Source organism: Bacillus rossius, chromosome 1 (assembly GCF_032445375.1).
Source record: "Bacillus rossius redtenbacheri isolate Brsri chromosome 1, Brsri_v3, whole genome shotgun sequence".
Classification (NCBI taxonomy): Eukaryota; Metazoa; Arthropoda; class Insecta; order Phasmatodea; family Bacillidae; genus Bacillus; species Bacillus rossius.
In genome coordinates, this window is record NC_086330.1 from 64,111,912 (window position 1) to 64,131,799 (window position 19,888).

General features: G+C 36.0%; 2 protein-coding genes across 5 annotated transcripts in view; one reads left to right on the forward strand and one right to left on the reverse strand.

The window, feature by feature from the left end:
• The window catches only part of LOC134536851 (bumetanide-sensitive sodium-(potassium)-chloride cotransporter), a 162,671-nt gene extending 159,297 nt beyond the window's left edge, over positions 1-3,374 (forward strand). For both annotated transcript variants that reach the window (XM_063376877.1, XM_063376887.1), the window contains exon 19: positions 1,624-3,374. In XM_063376877.1, coding sequence (XP_063232947.1) covers positions 1,624-1,759 — 136 coding nt within the window. In that variant the 3' untranslated portion in view covers positions 1,760-3,374. The remainder of the gene's footprint in view (positions 1-1,623) is intronic.
• The window catches only part of LOC134536861 (nucleoporin 88), a 35,508-nt gene continuing 18,967 nt past the window's right edge, over positions 3,348-19,888 (reverse strand). The window contains exons 2-3 of one of the 3 annotated variants that reach the window (XM_063376918.1): positions 13,115-13,389; positions 3,348-10,034 (exon numbers count right to left, since the gene is read on the reverse strand). In XM_063376918.1, coding sequence (XP_063232988.1) covers positions 9,929-10,034; positions 13,115-13,389 — 381 coding nt within the window. In that variant the 3' untranslated portion in view covers positions 3,348-9,928. Of the gene's footprint in view, positions 10,035-13,114; positions 13,390-13,930; positions 17,353-19,615; positions 19,815-19,888 lie in introns of those variants that run through there. The other 2 variants (XM_063376909.1, XM_063376901.1) reach the window with 2 other exon arrangements.

Sequence of the window (19,888 nt, forward strand, 5' to 3'; positions counted from 1 at the left end):
GTGATGAATCATTTTTATGTACGTAAATGTGTTTATAGCACACATTCTTGTATTTGCATTCACAGTGTGCTGCAGTGTATATATTGATTTAATGATGATGTTGGGTGGGGGATATAGTTTTACCTACTGCCCCATGATCAGGGAAACAAATTTTCTGGGGGTTTAATACAATGTCTTGGACACATGCCATTGCAACTTTGCACTGTTTGTCTGGGGAAAAAAAAATAATGTATGCAAAAGAATTAAAAATTAAAACATAAACCCATAGTGAACCAGCCTAAATCAGCTGATGTCAAACAGATAAAGCCAACAATGAACTTAAACAGGTATTACGGACAACATGACTATGACAGCACAGACAAACAGGAATTCATGAATTTTTTTCCATGACGAACATTGCAAAACTGCAGTGGCATATGTCCAGAAATTGTACAAAATCATAATTCCCCATTGCATGAATCATGTAAAAGAACCTGTCGGGGAGTCTCACTGGAATTGATGTTGTGTGGTAAATGGACACCACTTTATTAAAAAGGGGTCACTGATTTGGAGGAGACACTTACTCAAGGTGTGACTTTGCCTGTATGGGGAACATTATTTAACTCCCCACATTTTAGTGCCACAGCAAAAATTTGTTACACTTTGAGCATCATGTGCTTAGTAATTAATAAAAACTTTTGAGCAATACATTTTTTAGTGCATGTGCAGTGCATGGGGAATTTACAATTATGGAGACTTTATTTCTAGCATGTTGGTGAGTTAGAAACAGTAGTTGCAATAACGACGACTCTGGTTAGCAAGTGTGTGAGGGATGAGTACAAGTGTTCAGTAAAACTAAGTCTCAACTAATCGAACTCTGAGCATTTTGGACATCGGGTTGCGAGTGCATGTGGTCCGCCGAAGATATGACAATTTCAAAACTCAGGAAATGACGAGAGCCTACCATATTTATGACAGAAGACGACAGTAAAATTGTGGCTAGAAACATGGGCTCTCTGAGCTTCAAACACTTCTCTCTCCATACACACACTTCCAAATGGTCAGATATCAGGCAGAACTTAGTATTGGTAATTTTCCGTACAACGCAGTATCTTAATGTCTTAAACCGTTAAAACCAAATGTATTTTAACCATTTTTAAATTTGTTGTTAGTTTTGTATCCAATTTTCACAAACATTATTCAAGTGTGAGGGATACAAACTGCATTTGAAACAGAATCCATTATCTATAGCCTTGTGTTTAGTTTAATCACAATCTGTGAATCTATAATTTTAAAGTTTGAATAAACAAGTTTCGTAATCATCTTTATCCAACTGGCAATGTTGTTGGTTATGTAATGTTGGTCAAAATGATAACAGTGTAAACTGTATATTGTGCAGGAAAACATTTTATAGTAAAATTTTTAGTAGTAATTATTATTTTAGTATATCTGTTATTTTGCCGGATGGATCCATGATAAACTCAGCTGAAGTAAATGTGCAAACCCTTTAATATTATTTTAGTCCATGAAATTGTATGTTTTAACCCGTAAGAACTAAGAAGTCTTTCAAAGCACAATTGCGTGGGTGCAAGAGTAGACTGCAGCAGCTGGAACAACGTACTATGTTGCTGCGGAATGTTCCAGGACGTTGCCGATGCCGCGGAAGAGTGTCGTGTCCGCCTCTCTGTACATGGCGTGGCTGGAGACACTCACTCGTGACATGCCGCCGTTCTTTCTGGTGCGAGGGAACCAGACATCCGTCCTCACCTTCTACTCGTAGGCCCACCGACCAATCACTTGCCATGTCTTCCCCAGGGACCAGCCTTCACGGAGCCGGCACATCACGTACACAGAGCTTTATTTACAAGTGTCTTTCCAGTTGCAGAAAGCCTAAATAATGCAACAAGTGTAGCTGCTCGTTGTATGCTCAGGGTCATTTACTGTAGCTAGGTAACATTTGTATGTGTGGGAAAATTTTGTAAAATTTTTTTCAGAGGATGTAGTATACATTATGTAGTTCTTCTGTGATACTTACAAATGGTAATATTACTTCATCAAGCTACAAAACTACCGTATTTACCTGCGTATGGGTCGCAAATTTTATGCCAATGTTTTGTTAAGTAAAATGTACTGTGACCAATTATGCGAACTTTCCATTTTGGGTGAAAAAATTTAACACTGCAATGTTGTGGTTGACTGTGTGCTTGCATATCTAGCCTGTGTTGGTTTTTAATGTCACGAGTAAATATAAATTGTTTAATTAAAATAGCTCAGCAGTGCGTGTAAGGCATCATGAACTGCACTGTTAAGCTACGTCTGCCAGCGCCGGGCTGTGAAGCTCGGCAAGAGAGGGAATCTAAAAATAAACCAGCCAGAGAGAGAGGAGGGGAGTCCGTGTGTGGCGATGCAGTAGTGTTTATGGTTATTCTTCCCTTTCTCAATGTTGTAAATGTTCATGAACTGGCACCTTACCCAATCATCATGTTTCTATCTCGACAGGATTTTGTGACAAAACTGTGTTCAAAACATTGTTTTTTTGCATGAGATTTCCTACGCTTTCTACCGAAACATTTCATTTTTGACCAAACTGATGTAAATAGCATGCTTATTATTGAATGGCAGTTATGTATTATTGAATGGCAGTCTTTTCTCTCTTGGCAAAGGTAACGGGTAAAAAAAAATAGACAAGGGGGGAGGGAACCACTTTGTATTTTGTTAGATAGTGCAATGGCGAGTTGTATTCCACTGGAGACAGCTTTATGGTACGACTCATATTCAAGGGCGACAATAATTACAGTGAGTCCAAGATTTTTTTGCCTAAAATTAAGGATGCAACCCATACAAAGGGGCGACTCCTCTGCAAGTAGATACGGTATATAAATAGTTTTCAAAACAATTGTACTAATATTTTTCATAGTAAATTAAAACTGTAATGTCTTGAAATTATTTTATTTTAATTTAATTTAGAAATATTGCTTAATTTTCTAAGTGGTATTTTATGCAGTATTCTTGTCTGTAGAATATAGATAATTTTATTAATTTTATGTATTAACCTACCTTAAAGGTTATAAGTTTTGTACTAATGAAAATTTATCAGTATTTGACATTGCAGTGTCATTGTGGTATTACGTGTATTTTCACTGCTTTTGTTAGCTTTATTTTTTAGTCTCCATTGTTGATTTTTCTTGGGAATGAATCTGATCATGCATCTGAAATATGTTCTGTTTGCATGCATTGCCAAACTGAAAATAGTGTATGAAAGCAAATGTGTATTCCATGTATACAGCTATAACATTACAAGAAGCTGTTTTTGTTGATTATTTTTTACAGTATTAAATAATGTTTTTAATTACTGTCAAGAGGAGGATAATATAAATAAAAACAAATTTTATAAATAGCCTATTCATTTATTAACCACCACAACATGCTAACTACAATGTGTGACTGCCACTATTTCCGCTTCCTTTATTCTTAAAGGGGAGAATTAGGAAATAGGAGATGCTGTGTTGGTTTCAACAGTATGCCATAATCATTTTGAATCATATACAGTAACTCCCGATTATTTGTGTAATGACTGGTAAGGGGTCTACAGTAGGGGTGTGTGGGAATAGGTTTTTGTACTGCGGGAAATTTTCTGGAAAAATAAGTTATTCCCGCAGGAAACAGGACGGGATCAGGGGAAAAAAAAAAATTTCTTTTGTCTGCTTCACTTGCCCTTTTTACAGCGGCGACTTCATATTTTTTAGCATCCTCAAATTCTTTTTTTATAGAGGAATGTTTATTGAGATGTTTTAGTAATACAGGGTGCTACCATGCTCGCATCTCAAAAATTTTCCACAGGAGACACACTTTGCCAGGGATTTACTGTCTGTCAGACGTTCAAAATATTTCCAAACACCTTTAGGTTTATAAGTAACAGGCTGATCGGTTGCGACCTCCATTATTTGTAGGCTGCTAGTTTGTTTGAATATACAACGGCATCGAAAATAGGAACAGATACTTTGCACAAGCCTTAATAACGTAACGTCAGTCGACAAAGCCCGCCAAACTAAACAACTATTTTTTTTCTCCCAAAGCAAAATCATAGATGTTTAGATACTCGTGAACAGTGGTGTAAAACTATGTGATTTGATATTTTTCAAAGTGCCAATACAGTTCTCTACATCACCACTGCTATCAAGTAATGTGAACGGTTACGCTTCGTTATCTAACGCAAGTCTAGTATTTCTTATATCTTTGGCGAAAAGGTTGGATTGCGCATGTGTTTTGTTTGTGTCTAAGGACACACAGTGGTTTTAGGTTAAGTATTCGATGGTGACGGAAATAACGTTATTTAACTGACTATTCACGTATCTTGCAAATTTGTACCCTTGAAGAAATATATTTATGAACGCATACAATATTTAAGGTACTCCATGTACCATATTCCAATTAGATATGTGTAAACGATTATCATAATTCACTGCACACCACAGCTGTCGCTACCCTTCAAAAATGTACGAATCCATAATAAATATTGTTGTAAAAACAGTTTGAATTGATAGAAAACATTTGTAAATTTTTAAACAATTTCCCGAAAAATTCAGGAGTAATAAAATTCCCGCCCGGCATTTCGGGAAGCCTATTTTCCCGACTTTTTTCCCGAAGCGTCGGGATCCCGCACACCCCTAGTCTACAGCTAACCGAAATACATACATGCTGAAAGTAGTTTGAAAAAAATTATTACAATTTTTTTATCTCAAATATTAACACACAACACCCGCCCCTTGAGGTAACGCCCTAATTCAGTCCAGTAAAACAAAATGCTAATCAAAACGGCGCTAGTCAAACTCTCCCCCCCCCTCCCCCATGAGAGTATTTTTATCAAAGTAAATTGTTTTCAAATCAGGTAAGTATACTTGCAGACTACCATTTTAATCAAGGCACTAATCCCATTAAAATTAATTTACAGTACTTACATATGTCCAACTTCATTTGAAGTACAGTAAACTCCCTATTACCCGCGAGTGGATGATCCGAGCATGCTACAAAAAAATAAAGCACATATGTAAATCTGTATTTTATTACAAGTGAGAAAATTTGAACTCTACTGACGAGTGTATTGTGTGCAGTATACAGTAAAACACCACAGGCCTTCTTGGAACTCTTGCAGTAGGCTGGCATGCGTTGCTATTTTTGTCTCTGTCGTACTTTGTTTCTAGTCGTATTAGTGAGCACTTTTGTGTTTACATTACTGAAATGTATTTTATGTTAATTATTCAGTAAAATATTACAATTTTAGCATAATTTAAAATTTTTTACTGTTAATTGTAACTTTTACTGTACATAAATGTTTAGATTTTTAAGTTGAAATTAATGTTTCCTTTTTGTTTCTCATTTTGGCTCTTTTGCGGATTATCCGCGATTTTCACTATCCGTGGTGGCCCTGCCACTTAATTTCGCCGATAATCGAGAGTGTACTGTACATTTAAATAGTTGACTACTTTGGTTTCACTCTTAATATTTGTGTGTTCGTAAATAAGAGCAAAAATATATATAAATAGTAGAGGTCTTCGGGTAGTGGATTTTTAAGCCGGGTCGGATCGGATAATTGCACAAAAAATTCGGAGTCGGGCAGGGTATTGTCTTTCTAACATACCTGATGAAACTGGAAATTGTTATTGCAAAATGTTTTTACTGTATCTTAAATTCACTTTAAAAAATTAATAAATATAAGTTAAAACATTACAACAAATTACAAAATAAGCATTGCTCAACATGAATTTTTTTTATGCAACTCACATAAAAAACAACCCTATCAAACAGTTTTTACTTAGCCTAATATTTGATTTTGATGCAAAAAACCCATTTCTTCTACATGTTCTGCTGACAGCCGTTCCCGCCTGTGTGTCACAACATTGCTAGCACTTGAGAACACACGCTCACTGGATACTTCTGTGGCAGGTATTCCCAAATAATGATTTGCTGTTTTGGCGATGCTTGGAAAACGACTTATTGTAGTTAAAAGGTTAAAACGTAATTTTAGCATTTAAAAACGTGTTCAAATCAGCATTACAGTAAAACCTCACTCGTACGGCCCCTGGTTCGTACGTACACTCTGATCGTACGTACAGATTTTCGAAAAAAAAAAAATTGTTTATGAAAAATTTAAGAACATTAAAGTTAGGTAATTAAAATACAGTCTCATCCTGCAGCGTTCAGAACAAATACGGGCCACATTACACATACGCATTGCGCCACACTAAAAATATATATATAAAAAAAAAATGGGCGGCAAATTGATGGAAATTACCGTCAATAGCCCGCAGTGCGCGGAGAAAGGTCATTGTACTCGATCAGCTGTTGTTACGGAGCAACGTGGCCGCCGGCTGGCTCTCTGTTCTCTGAGCTGCGCATGCGCAGTACGCTCCGCCCAGACTCGTGACCTTCCATCAGCAGCCAGCCAATAGATGCGAGCTTAGCAGAAAAAAATATAAGCTCCACCTCCCGTGTACCAGTTTTGTCCAGTTCTAATACCAGTTTATTGGTATACGCACCAGTTTTCTCGCTGCAGTGACATATTCAAGTTTACGTTCATCTTGATGTCTTGATACCAATAATAAATTATTTACAATCCCCAGAAATAAATGGTTAGTATAAAAAATATGCGTCAACTGTACAATACTTCCGAAATTATAAAATACGTATAAAACAGTTAACCAAGACTCCACTCATTTTATCTTGTGAAGTTTATGTCTCGTACCAGTATTTTTCGGCTAAGTTGTGACATAAGAACAGTATCAGACAAGCAGCCACGTAATATTCCCGACATTCCTGTTATGTTTATACATTCGTGAGTTTACATTTTTTCCCTCGTGCATTTTAGATTGTCTCCTGCTATAATTACTCGGACTTTTACACGCCTAGACTTAAATTATTACATGTTTAGAAATAAAAGCAACTTTCCATGTAATAAAATATGTATATTTTGCGATTTAAAATGTTCATTGCCGACTATAAACGTTACGTTTTCCACGATGTTTTTAGGCCTACTAGTTAATTTTATCTAGACTTAAAAGTACTCACTTTTTTTTTTATTTGAGTAAATATATTGTGTGTTAATTATTTTTTTATTGATATAAAAAAATATAAACACGGGGCTTACGACACTGCCTTAAGTGTCGAGTTTTTTATTTTATTTTTACGTTTGATTAGCTCAAGTGTTGTTTCTGCACGAATAGGATATAATTTCGATCGAAAATACATCAGCATAATATATAGAAACGGCAGGTCATTTCCCATGGCAGCAGGACACGGCAACGGCAAAGTTAACCAAGATTTAATTTTTTTTTCTTTATTAGACGCCCGACCCGAAAATTTTCGGGTATAAAAAGTGCCCGACCCAAGCCACGGGAAATTTAACTACCCGGAAAGACGGGTACCCGCCGACCTCTAATAAATACCAACTTCTAATAAATTTACATCCATAACATTGCGATCATTGCGTCCAAGCACAGACTGGTATCACACATTTGTATTTTTTTATTAGATTAAAGAATAAGAAATCATAACAGTTTTTCAAGATGTTTTAAATACAAATGGTCTTCAAACAGAATAATTAAGATTTAATTTTATTGATGTGACAAAGCAAGTGTTTTGATTTTTGACTTTCTTGCTTATGTACATACCTACAGAGACTTATAGAAAGTGGAATGCAGTTTTGTAGGCTGGCATCACAAAACCACTATGTTGAAGTGAAGCATTTGCAGGAATTGAAATGTGTTTTTATAAAAGAAACACCTACATAATTCATTTGTACACAAAAATAAATTTCATTAAAAGTGTGACTAGCAACTAAAAATGTTGCACAATTTTCAGCTGGAAATGAACATATGCCTTTGACATATAATTATACAAAATTCAGAGTTAAGAAGGTGGCATGCTCCAGCATGGAGTAGTTTTCTGGTATTTTTTTACAAATTAAACTTTTTAGCACCAATCACAAAAGCACTTCATACACAATAATGTGAAATGCTAACTGCCTGGCTATTTTAACTTAAGCTGATTACCACAAAACTGAATGAGCACTATTGGTAGACACCTAGAGGAAAACCTTATTGTTGGAGAAAGACAGATATAATTCAACAACATAATCCTTCAGGATTAGATGTTATGCGTTTGTAACAATATTGTCTGTAAGTGTCTCATATTGACATTTTTCAAAATTATGAAATAATGAAAACTGGTATTTTGCACAAAATTTTGTTCACAAGGACATTAAGAGTAGAAAACTTTGTAGCAGTTACAAAATGAAAGTATGAATACTTTTTAATTTACTGGACTATAATAATGAATTAAGGGTTAATATCTTTAAAACTATAATTAAGAGTAGGAGTAAGTACTCAAACACTTATTTTGTATCCCTTGAATATACACTTTAATGTAGTGGTGCACCGATGCAGATACCGATGAATCGTAATCAGCGATTATGGGTACTTTCCGATTAATCGTAATCAGCGATTATCTTAACGATTACTTTGCCGATTATCTACGTCCCGGCGTAATTAAGTAGGTTTTTACCGTGTAATATTTTGTTACACATTTTAGGACGAAATACGGTAATATTTGTATATATTACAAAATTCATCTAACTCCGTCATATCATGATTACAGATATTTCGTTAAGTTTAATAAATCTCATTGCCTCGAACAATAAAAAAATACATTTTTCCTACATGTTTATTTACGTTTCGTCTTTTGTTTAGTGGCCTTGTACATTACGTATAGCCAGAGACGTAAAATAGATGGCACACAATCAAAATACCACAAGCAGTTGTAGTGGATTCTATGACAATCAATCTTTTCGAGTCGTAGTAGCGATTCAAAATCATGGTCCTGATACCTTCTAGTTTTTATCACTGCGTTTTACAAACTCATTATGGGCGTCTTTGGTAACATTATCCTTTGTTGTGTTATTTGTATGTGACGTGAAAAGTGAAAAAGTATTTATAATTTTATATATTCAGTCCACATAAATAAAATCACATGTGCTAGAATTGGTTTTGAGCCATTTTTATATAATTATAGTGAGATGGCGAGTAGGGAGAAAAAAGTGAAGTGTGGAAACATTTTTCTATAAACTCAAATGAACAAAATAAAGCAACATGTTTACATTGTTAAACGGTAATTTCTCGATGCAACCATATGTGATAGTCGATAATAATGCTAGTTTTCCGCAACAAAAACTTACCCATTGTAAATTACAATTATTAAACTGTAGTTCAAGTTGTTTACAATAACAAATATAAATAGAAGTTGTTAATAATTTACACTTTGCAATGACTTAATAGTGTATTTTATATAGTTTTATACTGTTATGTTATGTTAACTGTATTCTCAATTTTACATGGGAATAAAAATTTTTGTGTGCATTATTACATTAAAAAAAATTTGTTCATTATAATCGGTAACTGAATCGGTATCTACAGATTATTGCTCTCATAATCAGTAATCAAATCGGTAATCGGTAAAGTCATATCGGTGCACCACTACTTTAATGTAATTGCTAATATTTTTTTAACTGGTTTCTTTTAAATTATTTTGTAGAAAAAAAGATGGGGCACATTCAAAACATAAAAAATAACAATTATGAGCATTGACTATCCGTCAGCACTTTTAAAAGAACCTGCAAAATAAATGTTGCTGCAATAATTCATTTAGATGTAATACATTACACAAATGACAAAGTAGAATGCACAAACACATCCTCATCATTTTACAGTTGTAAAAAATGGTTGAGAAAAAGAAATTCCACTGGCTTACACAATTTATAAATGCTCATACAACACGTTAAATTCACACACAACGTTCTAAAATACATTTGAAAATTCAATGTATTTTCACTGTCAACAGTATTCGCAACACTTAAAAAAAAAAAAAAAAAAAAAATTGGATCCTTGGTCTTTTTTTTTTACTTCTCTGCACTGTGTTCTTCAGTTATAACGAAACAAGGGTCGTTGGATATTATCTTCAATGCATTTCCAACGAAAGAACATAACTCGTATAAGTTTCTCGACCTGAATTGGATGAAAAAAAAAAAAAACACATTAGTCTTTTCATACCCAACTATGTAGTAATAACTATCAAAGAAAACTCATTTTCATAAAAACCTTATTTTATTTGGGATTTAAATCTAATTAACAGCAAGGTGACCAGAGAATGTTGCATACAACCAACAAATCTGGGAACCTGAGAAAGGAATCACCCTGGTATCCAGTGAGGAAATATCCCAGTGTTTGCCTGGAGTGGTTACTGGAAACCACAGAAAATCTGAAATGATTTTATCCCAGTATTTCATCACAAGTTTTCTAATTACTCGATTTATAGCTTAAAAATATATATATATAGTATATGTAATTGGGACATTTCCATCCCAACTTCTTTTACCTGATGTCAAAATGTTTGTTTCTGCTTTGCTGCTAAATTAACAAGGACGTTCATAAAATAAAATCTTTTCACAAAAAAATATTCATGCTAGTTATCCACTAAGGGTACTTGCCGGAACAAAAAAATTCAACCAAATTATTATTTTACCAAAATCCACTACAAAATAGTGCGAGAATCATTGAATAATCAAAGATTACAATCAATCAATAATCACAAATTAGTAACAACAAACAGGTAGGATTGTCACCACTATTGGTACATTACTAGTTATAGATAGATTTAGAAGAAAGACTACCTATTATAGAAGTTACCATTGTGCGACTTCCGGAAAATTTTTATCTAGTTTTTAGTTTCATGGTTCATAGACTCCAAAACCATTGTCAACACAAAAGTTTATATACACACACATATATATAATATACACACATATATACTATATATATCAAAATTTTATGGACACGATAACTACTGTAATTTCACACCATTCAAGTAGGCAAAAGAAAATTTTGGTAGAGTTCGTTAATGGGAAAAATTCCACCAAAGGGGTAGAAAAGGCAAAGACAAATATTGCAACGTTTGAATGTATTATAATTTTTAGGATTATTAACAAAAACTTTTTTCTAAATATATTTTTGATGTAACCAACCATAACAGCAAGGGGTGGGAAAAACAGGGTTGAGGGACAAAAAAATTCATAACTCCCTTAGTAGACACACTATTGATTGTGAAGAAATTCTTAGAAAATCTTATAATTTTTATCTAAACCTTTTGTCCGAACCATTTTTTGATCAAACGAACCATTGAATAAAGGGGATGAAAATGAAAAACCGGGTAGAATTAAAAAAAATTAATTTCTGTACAATGTACCCTATTAAGTAGGGGCTGGAAAAATTAGCATCTTGCTATAAATTTTTTTTTTTTTTTTTTTTTTTTGCTAATTTCTGGCACACATAATTAACCATTCCAGTCCGTTCCACAAAGAAGGCAAACAAGTATAAAAGCAGTGATGCCAGCCTCTGCAGCAGTTGGGTTCCAACAGGCGAGTTGAGTGAAGTGCGAGTTCAGCGAGGAGGACGAGAGACCACCCATTGTGAGCGGCGCAACTGACGGGACCGTGCGTGACAGAGTGGTGCCAAATTGTGTGTGTGGACAGATGCGAGGTAAGGGGCGAACCACTGTTGAGCCTAGCTCCAGTGAGGAGTGTGAACTGTGGACTGAACAGATACTTAGTGATTTTCGAATGAACATACAGTAGAATCCCGCTGATGCGACCCGTCACGGTTTCCGGAAAAACGGACTTATAAACGGAATGGTCGCAATAGAGAGAATTCAGGCCAATTCCTCCCCCCCCCCCCCCCCCCCCAAATATATCCAAATACATAAAAAACCGCCTTTGTTCGCATAGATTTCATATTCAAATAGTCTATGGTGTAAAAAAGACATCTTTTTAAATTCATATTACAGTATTTAAATAGCATGATGTCTCCCGAAAAAAACGATACCCTAGAAAGCAATATTGGAGCTCCAGTTGCCGAGAAAAAAAAATTTCAACACAGTGCAACATGTCCATTTTTGCCATCTTTGTATAGAAAAATCAGATGATTTAGTGTTGAAATGATAACTTTTTATTAAAGGTTTATTATGTCTCTTGCGGGCTGTATTAGTGTGGCATTTGAAAGGTTGCGTCCCATGACACAATAGCAATATGTATGTGACGGGTGGTCTGGCGGCGCTGATCGCTCTGGTCCGTCTGGCTGACGTGCAGGAATGTGAGAAGTAGGGTAAGTATAGGAGGGGAGGGGTGTGGACGGGTAAGTGAGGGGAAGGAGAGCGGAGCTGCTGGCTGCGCACGCATCTACTCGCCAGTCGCCACTGTCTGGTGACACAGACACTTGTATTTTATTCACTAGCTGATGATGGAACGTAGCAAAGTAAATTTGTTTGCCAACTTGGGTAGGCAGTAAGTTGTTTAGGCACTAGGCCTGCGTGTCAATTAGGCATGGTCGGGCAGCACAATTTGACTTTGGGCGGGCTCGGGTGGATAATTGTCCAAACTTTTCAGGCTCGGGCAATCTCGGTCAGCCTTGAACACTACTTTGTGACTGAGCAGTGAGCATGCGCCGTGCATGCGCGCGCGTGTGTGCGTGTGTGTGTGTGTGTGAGGCTGGCGACCAGCAGCATCGTTAGCTAGCGAGAGTGTGACGGTAAATGTCGACCTTGACCACTTCCGCTTACAGAATCACCTTTAATTGAAAATTGTTTCCAGAACCTTGAAAAGTCACATATTACTTTCGAATATGAAAAAATTATATGTAATGTGATTTAATGTAAATAGTCTACACAATATAAGATACTCAGCAAACTAATCAAACCATTGTGGAAGAAAATTAACACAAAATTGCAAATATTGTATTATTTATAAGAAATTTTTTTAAATAAAAAATTATGAAATTTTACAAACACAGAAGTAAAAAGTTTCACTTATATGGAAGCTTGGAAGCTTAGCCACAGTGAAAATATGGTAATTTAGAAATAATTACCGGTATGGACCATACTTAAGCTCAACTCATAGTCAGAGTCGTCCTTACACTCAATGTGGTTTTACATTCGAGGTCGTCTTGCATTTGAGGCCATTAGCATGCTAGCTCAGAGTACAAATTAGTGTTCATGTTCTAGTATAGGTCTGTGCTGAAGAAATGTTTGCACTCACATGCTTGCGAGGTTCTCGGAAATGACCCTGTGCTGGGCGTCGCTGAGGTAGGACTTGTGCAGGTCCTGCTCCCGCCGCCAGCTGTCGAGCTGGGCGCGGTGGTACTCGTGCCGGGCGCGCACCTGCTCCAGCGACAGCTTCAGCCCGCCCAGCTTGCCCTGGACCTCCTGCAGGCGCGCGGCGTACTGCTTCTCCGCGGCGCTGGCGGCCGGCTGCCTGGTGCTAGCCGCCCGCAGCACCCGCTCCGCCCGGCGCGCCATCTCCTCCTGCTTGTCCTGCGGGCAGGTCCGCAACCCCACCGCTCAGCTTGCCGTCTGCCAGGGAGGGCTGTGCGAAGTCAACCTGCCTCAACCGCATAGCATGTTTGGAAGTTCTCATTGTCTCAGCGTGACTCATTAACATGTTAGGTTTCATGTATTTCACTAACAGATGTTCTGAGCAATTGAAATGGTGAAAATTTTTTTTTTATGTGTTTCTGTGAACATACTTATATTTAAATCTCTTTATTTACATATTTATCCTCACTTGTTTTTAATTTTTTTAAAATCTAAACCGAGATAATTAAAATGAATGAAGCGTTAAAAGTTACGCAAGTTTGATATTTGAATGACTTCCGTTTTGCTAAACTTTGAATTTTATGAGAAGTAAATAGTTTATAAATTTTTTCAATGAATTATTAACATATAATAAGTTGAATTTGATTTTTTGCCTAATTACTCTTAATAATTATTCTAATTGTTTTCAATTGTTTCTACTTCATACAAATCCTGACATTGTTCTTTTTGGAGTTTCTACCTCATAGTACACACAGGGGGAAAAAAAAAGGGGGGGGGGGGGATCGTTTTCACCATCAAAAGGAAAGAATTTGAAAGCAAACAGTGGGCAAATTGGTACTATCCCCCCCCCACCCTCCCAAAATAAAATTCTGCGGGCAATCCTGGTCTAGGGTGACACACTGAAACAGATATGTCAAGAGTTGACATTGCCGTGATTTCTTTGACGTATGAAAGACATGGTTGATCAACATCAAGTTCAGGATGATGCGCAGCTCATATTCCCATCATCATACATGGCACCAAACTGAGAGAAGAATGCAAAAGAAAGCAGGGTGTAAAAATACATCACTTTGGGACAAGAAGCAGGGTGGTTGTTGGCAGAGATCACAGAGTTGTAACCCGGTGAGGGTCAGGGACTCGGTCCCAAACCCAAACATAATCAATTTACAAGGCACAAAACTGTTTTCCAAGAGGGTTTGGAATTAATCTATATATAATCTTGAGGTTCCATTCCCTGAAGGTTACGTCTCGCACATTATGTTGATTTTTATTTTATCATCATTACTACAGTGAAACCTCATTATAAAGTACCTCACTATAGAGGATTTCTTCCTTTAGTGTAAATTATCAGGTTCCAATAAGATGTTTTACTTTCAGTAACAGTTCAGTATAAAGTATTTTCATTATTAAATACCAAAAAGGTAGGTTTTTTCAAGTAAATTGCAATGAGATTTCACTGTGTTATTTAAGGGTTATTTCTGAAATGTTATCATAATACCTTCCTTGCATTGGTTGTTTTGTCAATTTTTTTTTTTACAGATACGCACCAAATGTAGTAAAATGGGTGTAATAAGATGCACAAGTGAAGATAATTACTAACAACCTGCACAAATTTTTACACCCATTACATAACACTCTTAACACTTAGTTTTTATCCTGTTGAAAATACTGTTTACAGAACAAAAAATGCTAGGCAGGTTTCATGTTATGCATAGTTTAAGAAAGAGCCCTTCAATAATAGTGTTGATGATAAAATGAAAAGAATCAATGTGGCATAACTGAACCTAAGTCCAGTGCGACACAAACCCTAACCTTCATTACCACCTTGACCAGGAAGCACATTTTAACCAATCACACAGCAGGTACAGATGTGAGGCCAATTGCAACAATGCCAAGGCAATTAATTTCCTCCCTTAGTACTACTTTCTCTCTGTACCTTGTCACTAGACCAGTGCTTCCCAAACACTGTTTTTGGATCACGGTACCCTTAACTAAAAATTGCTAAAATCTGCAGCACACTATATGTAGTTTTTTTAACACTTTAATATATATATATTTTTTCCCCTTAGTGTTTAATATTTTTAATTTTCACCTTTCATTCTGCTGTAGTATTAAAAACTAGCTTTGTTAAAAATGTTGCATAAGGATTTTATTTTATGCATAAAATTTTTGTATCCATGCACTAAAATCTTGCTGCAGACCAACAGATGCTTCACTGCACTTAAGTGCGCCATGGCTCTGTGGCTGGGAAACACTAACTTATCACGTGGCAGCTACCTTCGTAAACCAACACATCAGAAAGCTGGAAGAGGGGGGAGGGGTAAGGGGAGGCAGCAAGTCAACATCAGCAACGACGAGGGTTCCCTTGCTTCCTTAGCACATGTGTCTGTGACTGATGGACTACCAATGCCTTTTCTTTGGAAGTGGCGTGCTTCAAACGCAAGTTCATGGACAATTTCCATTATCTTTGCTTCCAAGTATAATCATGTGAATGGAAGAAAGGGAACTTCTAAGTTTGTACCCTGCACGATTATTAATTACTGTGTGCTATCCATACAAGACAAAAAACCTGGGTATTTATACAATTTATTTTATGCACTGACAAAACTCTTTTATACATTTACATATACAGTTGAGAAGTTTTTCTACTTAAAAGTTTTATATATATATATTTTTTTCTTTCAGCTGATCAAAAACACACACAAATTGCAAAATTTTTCAGTTGTTATAAGCACATTTATACAGACAGGCTCTATGTAGGTATCACCACACAGATTAAGAAAGTATTAATTTGGTTCTGAGTTTAGAAAAAAAATCATAGTTGGTATTTTTTCATATTTACCTACATTACATTACAGAACATGGAATTTCTGTATAGGCTAAATATAGTGTTTTTATTTTATTGAGCTTTTTATGCAATTTCAATGGCCCCAAAAAAGTTCAAAACAATTCACACATGCTCTCCTGTTTTACAATATCCATTCCATCAACATAGTCAGTTTAGTTATCATAATTTACAATCAAATCCTTTATTGATACATATTTTAATAGTTTACATATTTGAGTTAAAAGAATATCCTTGATTAACAGTACTACTACTGATTTATCAAAACAATTAACATTTCCTTGCATTCAGGTACATAATTTATTTATTTTCTCGCATGGAAAATAAAAGTTTTACATAAATAGACTAAATTTTTTATCAAGAATTTTTTTTTAGTAATATATTACTATCTAAGCTAATATGGCTTGGAATGTGATAACTTAAAAAGTTATTGATTGAAATTAGAATCATATCATCTACTTGTACATATGCTTGAAAAAATGCTGTTTTCACCAGAAAGTTATAAACTAGTAATAAATTAACTAACAGTAAAATAATATTAACACAATATGTATTCCCAAGTAGCCTTAAAAGTACATTTACCAAATTTAATTCAATAAAAAAAGAAACAATTTTTACTTGAGCAACTAAATTAAATTTCAAACCACAAGATAAAGTGTAGTACTAGGTGACCTCGAATTACACAGCTGGCATGTAAAAAAATAATAAAACCCTGAATTCAAAATTTAAAGGAAAAAAACACACACACTCTTTTATTTATAATTTTTAATTAAAGCTAACAAAACATATCAACAACTACTTAACTTAAAGAATTACAATCTACATAAAATCTGTAAAGAAGATAACAAAAATATGATACACTTCTCAGATGTCCACGTTATAAAATATAAACCACTTACTGTAACAATAAATACGTAAACAGAATATTACGAAGTACTTTCTAGTATCACAATTTTAATTTATTTTTAAATAGAAATAAATGGAGTAAAGTGACATAAAATAAACACGAAGGCACCAGGACATGACTCTGTTAAGTCTGGAACACACAGCAGTTGGGAGACAACTTCACGGTCTATCGTCGCCAAGGAAGCTCCTGGTGCACAGCTCTTGGAGCAGTCGCAGGAGGGCGACGTGTGTCTGCTGTGCGTGGTGCAGCTGCAGTCCGTGCCACTCCTGTGCCCTGCACAGCTGCGCCCTGTGCGCTTCCTCCTGCCGCCTCTCCTCCCCTTCCAGCAGCGAGATCTCCAGCTCCAGCTTGCGGAGCTTCCTCTGCGCCAGCGCGGTCCGCAGCTCGCGTTCCTCCGCGTCGCAGCCGCCGGGTGTCCGCTCCGGTGCTTCTGGAACGAACAAACGAGGCTTAGTGTCTTGTCGACAACGGAATGAATGAGCGGGGGAGAACGGGAGAGCCCGGAGAAAACCCACACTAGGGCATTGCAACGTCCGCCACGTTTTCCACTTGAGAGGAATCTGAGAGTGACCCCACCAGAAGTAAAACCTAGATCACCTATAGAGAGGCGGGTAATCTGACCACTCCACATGTGTCTGGAACAAGGAAACTCAGTTGGTGCAGCAGGCGAGACCCCTGACTTTCCCCAGTTTCTCATTAATTTTCCCAGCCCAAAACCTATCATAAAATTTCTATGAAAACCAACTATAGTAAAATTTCATTTCAAGTAACAACATACCAGAAAAAACCCTCAATTTGGTCATTAATTTTGAAAGTACTTAACATCTTATAAGGAATTTGAACCATGTATCAAATGCAATAAATAGTTTAAATTGAGTTATTTCAAAAAGAGATACTACTGCAATACAAATCTATTCCTTACTTCCTATGAAAAAGGTGTGTGGTGGAGTCCATGGGCGACAGAAGTGGATCTCCTTGTTCATTATATTATTAGGTATAGGAAAAATAATTTTCTTTGGCTGAGGTCACAGATAAAAAAAATATATTTGCAAGTATGCAAGTGCTAAATTAAACTATTGTGCAAGTATGCAAGTGAGCAAGAATTAAAGGATGCAAGCATTAAAGTCAGCAAGTATACTGCGTCATTTCTACCTCTCCCCAGCTGTCTCCTCCTTTACCGGTTCTCCCACCACGTACAAAAATATTCCCCTCCTCTCCAGGTTCCCCACCACGTACCTAACAATTCCCCCCTCGCCCGGTTCCCCCCACCACGTACCTAACTATTACCCTCATGTGATTGGAATTTTTGTAACGCTCAAAAATTTATAGCCCCCTCAGCAAAGAAGTTTCACTTCAATTAAATCACAGCTTTGCCTAACATATTCTGCAAGGAAGGTACATGCTCATTGATCGCATCACACTTCGAGACACCATCACATACAGAATTCTGCCTCATGCCATACCTTGCACAAAATATGTGAAATGCAGCTCTGCCTAAACACACAACACAACAGCACTGAACAGTTCATGGGTTGGCAGTGGTGGACGTTTCCTGACAATTCCCTGCCATAGTTCACTGGTCGAATCTCAATACCAATTTCACATGAGCACAGAAGCCATTCTTTTCACAGCCACTATGCAAGTTCTTAAGCAATAGGCCTATTTTGATATGTGGGGGGGATACACACTGAAGCTAATTGTTTCCATGATGTGATGACTTCTATTCTAAAAAGGATCAATTTAATTATTATTTATAACAAATTATTGTTCCAAATAATATAAAGGAAACATTGATTATTTTTTATTACATTAAAAACAAAAAGCCCTACATTGAAGCATAGGTGCAAAAGTGAGGCACTCTGAAAGCCATCCTAATGATTTATTAAAATATAAATTACTGCTTCAAACCAAAAACAAGTGAAAAAAGATAAATTTAAATTTCACAAAACAATACGAACAATGGCAAAGCTTGGTTGGAGAGATATTAAATAAAAATTCTTTGACCCACAAAAATATTTGACTATACTATGATTACTATCTATATATAAAAATTGATGTATGTATGTGTGTTCCCTATGGACTCCAAAATGGCTGGACCATTTTTGATGAAATTTTCAGGCAGTCTTAAGATTAGCCCAGTTGGTGATCCTGTAAAGTTTGGTAGCAATTGGATAAACAGATTTTTTTTTTTTGTAATTTTGTGTTATTTTTTCAATACAAATTAATACAAAATTAGAATTCTTAAATTTTTGAAAATTCACAATTAAAAGTGATATTAGGGTCACTAGTTATAAATATTTGTCGGGGATTTTCAGTTGGATCACCTTACCTGAGAACATGTCGAACAGCACTGAATTGATTTAACATGGTATATCATTTTAAAATTTTTTTAAATATAAAATAAATATGATTATGATATACTGAGGTGGCATATTTGGACAGTTTCATAGAATGTTGATGCTAATGCTGCCTTTGTCTTTTTCACTTAAATGGGCCTGTTTGAGTCATGCACAATTCAAAATAAATTTCTACACAGCAAACTTAACATACAGTTTCCAGGCACTCTCACACAAGCACATTGGTGGGTAAGAAATATGTAATATTTACAATGTTTTGTTATTTATCTAAGGAATCACACATGATAAAAAATGCTATGGAAATTGAACTGAAATGAACAAAGAAAAAGCACTCACTGGCATTGTTGCTGGGTGTTTGAGTCTCTGCCAACCACTCTGCAGAGTTCGCTTGAAGCTGGCATGTGCCACGATCTGCACTGTTGATATCAGTAGATGGGCATTCACGCAGAGTTCCTATACCTGCACTGCACACAAGCTCTTCTGCTGTTTGGCTTTGCGGTGCTGAGAGCAGGTGTATTTCCACTCTGTTTACAACCTGTGGAGTTACAGTCTGGAAACAAGACCGCGCACAGAAAACTTTGCTCTGCCATGCTTCGGTCCATGAAAGCG